Below are 6,404 nucleotides of genomic sequence, written 5' to 3' on the forward strand. Positions count from 1 at the left end.
AGAGAGAGAGAGAGAGAGAATGTGTGAGTGAGTGAAGATTCCTTTGGGCCTGCAGTTTCAGGTGGCTGTGACCATTCACACATGGGTACTGGAAATCAAACTCTGGTCCTCTGCAGGAGCTCAGTGTGGTCTTAACCATCTTGCTGTCTCTTAAGCTCTTCAAGGAAGACCTTTGCTTGAGAAAAGTTTGCCCTTTTTTCCCATCTCATCCCCATTATCTTTATTCACCAATAACTCATTAACAGCAGCCCTATTTTCATCTAAAACACACACACACACACACACACACACACACACACACACACACACACAGCCTATTGCTTTCATAACGATTGAAAAATAGGATTCATTTACTTGCTATCAATTAAGCCATGGTTCTGAGAAATTGTTTTGACTGCTACCCTTGGATTGAAGAGTGATATTGAAATACAACCATTTTCAATACTGTGAATAATCCTTCAGAATTGTTAAGTAGAATGACAGGGTGGCAAAAGATATCAAATGTGGAGTCAAAGGTTTATCTGGCCTATAAGACACAGAGAGTGAATGTATCGAGGGGATCCTTATAGAAGAAGAAATATTACAAAAGGACCAGATGATTTCTTTATGGCATACCCATTATTGTTTCCACAAGTTTAAAATTAAAAACTGACTTATACAGACTGAACACGTTATATTTAAGAATACATACATACATATATGAATGCAGTAACAATTAAAACATGGGTCATGAATTTGAAAGAGAGCAAAAAAGGAGTATATGCAGGGTTTTGAAGGGATGGAAAAGAAAGGAGAAATGTTTTAATTTTAGCATAATCTGAAAAAATCCCACTAATTTATAGCTAGATGTCTTGACATACAACTGTCAAGTGTGATTTCAACACTTGAGAGACAGAAGCAGAAGGATCAGAAATTTGTTCAAGGCCAGGCTATATAATGAAACCTCCATCCCAACCAATCGCATGTCTAAATGGGATTTCTAAGTAGAGCACTTGCCTATTCAATGAAAAGCCCCAGATGAAAAATAAAGAAAAGAAAGCCAACTAATTTGGAGGACCCCCTCCCAACTATCATAATGTCTCATATCTGACTTTAAACTGAAATCATATGGAAAATAGGATAAATTCACCAGGATGTTCCTGTTGCCAAAAAGCTGTTCTTTTTTTCAGCATTAATTTCTGTGTGAATATTGCTGCCTTCAGTTAACAGATTTCACAGACCTTTAGTCATTTTCATGTAAAGTGAACTTATCCAGAGACATTTACTGTTAGTCTATGAGCCACAGCTTTAAACAAAAAGTTGGATCCACAGGGTCACATTTTACCCCTATAACCTAAAGCACCCATTGTAAGTATTAGAATGCATTGTGAAGAGTGTTCCAAAGTTGATCTGATAGTAGAATACTATAGACCTTTCCTATATTGTACAGAATGAACTTTGTAACCTCAGAAGTTTCTTAGCATTTTCCAGTTCATCATGTCTGTTAGAATCTAGTAGAAATTGCTTTCATAAAATATTTGAAAGTAAATCCCATAGTTTCAGTGAGAGTTACAATATTGTTGTTGCTAATATTTTTCCTCATATCATCATTGAAATTTAACAAGGGTCTTGGCATTAAAATTATAGATTTCATTTTAATATTTAAATAATTTTGTGATGTCTTTTCACTTAAAATATCACTTGACATAAATCACATATACATAGCACCGAAAAGACTCTATGGGGACCTATTGACTTACTAGTTTATTTGATGCTGTCTTTGGGAAAGACTGAAACAATACAGTAAAAATCGCTAGGAATCACAAGTGTCATAGAATTTTACTAGCTCTATAGCTCTTGCTCTCAAGCTACAAATCTTTGAAGACTATATTGGGTCCTAGATAATATAAAATGTGGATTTGTGTTGAATGAACTGGCTTACTGTGTGAAATGTCTCTGACTTTGACATGAGATCTTTCCCTATAAAAAAATAAGACCTGAGGTGCTGCACTAAATTTTCATGTATCTGGATCTTATAAGAGGTCAGTTCACAGAAAACTCTTGAAATCTCTGCCTTATTTGGTGTCAAAACAGCTAGACATTAGTATGAGATATAAATCATCTGAATCTCCGTTGTTATCTGCAACCAAATAGAACAAATGCAGTTTTGACCAAATGCCTATGAGCAAAGACCCTCAAGTCACCGGACTTTTATTTTTAGTTGAACTCCTTAAAGTTTTACAAAAATGGAAAAAGAGCAATGGAAAAGTAAATGAGGGAAGTAGGCCTGGTTTTGGATTAAGCCAAATTCAGTTTAGCTTCCCCACTTTATACTTCCTCAATATGAGAAATTAAAAATTTAAAATCAATATTATAGTAGTTGTGGTCAATTTTATTGAGCTTACCATATCCATTCAACCCCAGCATAGAACCTAGTCCCTTGACATCTCATGTGCCTCCTCCAGGAGGAAACAGATGTGTTGCCCTAGGGCGGAAGCAAGAAATAGGAAGGCAGTGCCATAAATTAGGCAATCAAGAATATATTTTTGAATATATTTGATTTAAATACATTTTAATGATCAATATGTGCTTATTGATCATTAGCTATGGGTCAGATGTGATAGTGAATGTCTCACATCCATGATCTGGTTTTATATTTGTATCAGTCCCAGGAGTTAGGTGTTTTCACTAGCGCCCACTGAAAGATTATGCCTCAGAAGTTCTAACCTACTTCATAAACAGGGAAATGGACTAATACATTATTCTTCAAATTATCAAGTGCAAGGCAAAATTAAAAGCTCTTATGATTAACAGTCATTAATCAGAACGTCCTAATCTCTGAGAATTTCTTTTAATCAGTATTTTACCCATCCTGTAGTATTTTACTCAAATGGTGGAGATGCGTTTAAATCAAATTCTTTTAAATAATATTGCTCCAATCAGCATTAGAACTTTTCAGTTGTGGCATAATTCTTGGCTATCATCTTTCAAGACTTTAATCACATAACAATATAATGAACTTACTCCCACTAATAAGTTAATTTATTCAATATTCACTATGTATTAGTGTGGTGCTAGGTAAAAAGGGATACAATTTTGGGGTGCAGAGTTTCCTTCAGAAGAACTTAACAAGTTTATGAGGAAAATCCTGTTTTAATTCACTTACAATAAAAATAATTACCACAAACCTCTATTTCTTAATCTCTGCAGCCACCCTGTGTAGTATTATCACTTATTTACACTTTATGAGACTAGGGATAAAAGAGATTATATGGTTAGCCAATCAGCTCTAGCTACTAAAGAAAACCAAAGATTTGCATTCTCAATGTGTTGTGCATTTCCCCTGCACAAGCATTCTGTTTTCTCCGGAACTTGATCTGATCAGAATGATAATGCAGAAGGAAATGCTAAGAAAGTTTTGAAATTGTTAAATCACTTTGGAGTGATTGAGATCCAGGCCACTGTGTCTACTTTGTTTGTTATTTTTAGTTCTAGTTATGATACATAATTAATGGGATGTAGCTAGGATATAAGTGAACAGTTGACATAAGGAAAAAAGCAAGTTTGATCATTTCATGTATATGTTGTAAACGAAGAATATTTGATAAGTCCCAAAGGCCACTTAATGGAGGTGTTCCTAGTGGAGTCTAGTTGCTAGGGAAAACATATTACCTTTTATGTGGTCTGAAAACATTAACATAAGGATATTTAAGAGAAACAATAATGCAAAGCATTTTGCTCAGCATTCATGTTACTGAGATTTGACTGACCTTCACCTATCTTCCGATCTTGTCATTGATGTTTTGTAACATTGTTTTAAGAATTGTACAGTTGCGGGTCATAGAAAAATTAGAGATTAAAAAAATGAACCATGTCAGACCAGCCTGATTCCCCTTTAAATAGGAAGTAGTGGATAAAAGGCTTGGAAGAAATATGTTCACAAAGCTTTTCTTTCTGTATTTCATGACATTTTAATTGAAACACTTGAAATTCTGCATGCTGCTGCCAGAGTGAGAACTTAACTGCACTCGCCTCTTTAGGTGTGTCTAAGCTCGGTTTCTGGGCCACTAGCTTGAATGCAGCACAATATAGAATTGTCAATTTACTTAAAACATTAAGGATTTCTGTGATCTTTTCTGTAAGTTTTACAAATGATAGCATCCCTTCTTAGTGTCAAAGATTTTGACACAGCTCTAAGACTTAGCGAGTGGAAAGCACCTTTTGGCATCCTGTGTGGTGCAGCAATGAATAGTTAAGTATCCATGCCTCTGACAGCATTTGAACGTGATGAGAGAAATGCCAGCAAACCTGGCCTAGAGGTCCCCATTATTCTAGCAAGTAAACAACTCCCCATAATGTCCATATCTTTCTTTTTTTTCATTTGCCATGAGCTTACAGTTTTGTTATTAGAGACCTTTGTGTTATCACTGGAGATGACTAACACCAGAAGTATCTAATGCTTGTATCTGCATCAATTCAGCAAGCCTCACAACAAAATAATAGAGAAGGTCTTAAGGGATAATTCAAAAATTCAAAGCTAACCTTTTTCAAAGAAAAGTAGGTTCAGCTACAGAAACATCTAAAAAAAAAACAACTTCTATATTTTTTGTTTGAGATGAAGTCTTACTATGAAGTTTGTGGTATCAAACTTCTGTACTTACACGACCTCCTTGCCTCATCCTCCTGAGTAGCTAGGCCTATCAGCACAAATCACTCCATCTAGGTAGTTCTGTCATTTAATAGAAGAAGTATAAAACAAAAGTGGGAGGATTCTTAACCAATGACAGTCACCATCTTATATTTTAATTTTGAACTTGTTAACGAATCTGCAAAAATTACAGAAGGCAACTGTCTTGAAGGATTTATCTTTTTACACCAAGACTCTCTTAAGACCTACAAGATTTTTTCCCCCCACTAGTAGCTTCTATAATAAAGTCTGGGGATGATCCCAGTCCTTAATGGAGTCTGGACTTGGCTTTCTGTTTCTTCTTTAGGACTGAACCAGCTGCCCTTTGACCCTGCCAACAACAACGAACCCCTGCAGTTTGCTAGTGCCAGTGGCCCTCTGGTTGCAAATGGCCTCATTGAGAATGGAGGGGATTCAAGCAAGAAAAGAAAGAGAACAAATGCTCCTTCAGGTAAGCTAGGTGAAAATGCACTGTCTTAAATCAGTGCTATCCAGGCAAATTTTCCCCATAACCTGCTAGGTTGTGGGCACTGCGCTAGGCAGTGTAGGGATTGCAGAAGCAAGTCAGAGGTCCATGCCTTTTCGTCTGACAGTGGGGCCACATATATGAATAGCTGGTATTATCATCAGTGCTTCAGTTGAATGTGTTCAAGGGAGACAAGCTGAAAAAAGGGATATTTTGATTCACCTTTAGAGATTATGGAGCGCTTCATACCGCATGTGACATTTTTAGCAGATCCTCGAAGAATAGGTAGATTTGAAGCAGGAAGAATAAGTAAAGAGTTTTGATTTTTATAGAAAAGAAATTATGTGAGTAACTATTTCACTACACACTTGTCTTTTTATGAACATGGAACACTTTATCTCAAAATCAGGTAATTGCATACACTCCCATCTCTCCAACTCCCAGTATCTCTGCAATGTATATCATGTCCACACGAATACTGTTATTTTAAGACAGTATTTCACTATGTAGCTCGAGCTGGCCTCAACATTATCTGTCATTGTGACTGAGTTGTATGATCAGAGGTTTCACCACGATAGCAGACCCCACATGTGTTTTATACCCTTAGAATTAATTAGAATACCCGAGAAACAGATTCTCCATACTCCTCTAAAACAGCACAATGGGTTGTTAGCATTCCCTGAAATCCTTTCCTCATTCCTCCTGTCTCGTCAGCATATTCTCATCTTAAATCTCTCTAAACTCAATGAGAAAACAACAAAACCAAATATTAACTGATCATTTGATATTCAGGTTTCATCATTTATGGCAGATATCAACTTGAGATATTGGGGTGGGCTTGCCTAATAGACATATTCATAGGTTGTTTTTTTTACTATTACTTTTATTTGCATCTTCCAAAACCAAGTATGTTTATGAACATAGTATCATTTTCTGTCTTTTAGATCATAGTCAAGATGTTTTCTAAGTATATATTTGGAAAATGAAAGTACAGTATAAATAATTGCCTTATGGAATCCTTAACAGAGTTCTTTTTTGTAGAGTTTGGAAAGGTAAGGCGGATAGCCCAGGAGCTGTCTTGAATTCTAACTCTGGAGATCTCTCTCTCTCTCTCTCTCTCTCTCTCTCTCTCTCTCTCTCTCTCTCTCTCTCTCTGTGTGTGTGTGTGTGTGTGTGTATCTGTCTCTCTCCTTCAGTCTCTCGCTGTGCATTCTCTCTGTCTCTATCTCTATCTCCTCCTGCCCTCTCCCTCTTCCTCTTCCTTTCCTGTGT

The 6,404-nt window shown here is 36.3% G+C and overlaps 1 protein-coding gene across 2 annotated transcripts in view; it reads left to right on the plus strand.

Moving 5' to 3' along the window:
- The window catches only part of Enox2 (ecto-NOX disulfide-thiol exchanger 2), a 266,870-nt gene that overhangs the window by 100,480 nt on the left and 159,986 nt on the right, over positions 1 to 6,404 (plus strand). The window contains exon 2 of one of the 2 annotated variants that reach the window (XM_005369525.2): positions 4,974 to 5,117. The exons of the other annotated variant lie outside the window; for it this stretch is intronic. Within the exon in view, the coding sequence (XP_005369582.1) occupies positions 4,974 to 5,117 (144 nt within the window). The remainder of the gene's footprint in view (positions 1 to 4,973; positions 5,118 to 6,404) is intronic. 2 annotated transcript variants of the gene reach the window in all.

The sequence above is a fragment of the Microtus ochrogaster genome, unplaced genomic scaffold (genome assembly GCF_000317375.1).
Source record: "Microtus ochrogaster isolate Prairie Vole_2 unplaced genomic scaffold, MicOch1.0 UNK50, whole genome shotgun sequence".
NCBI lineage: Eukaryota > Metazoa > Chordata > Mammalia > Rodentia > Cricetidae > Microtus > Microtus ochrogaster.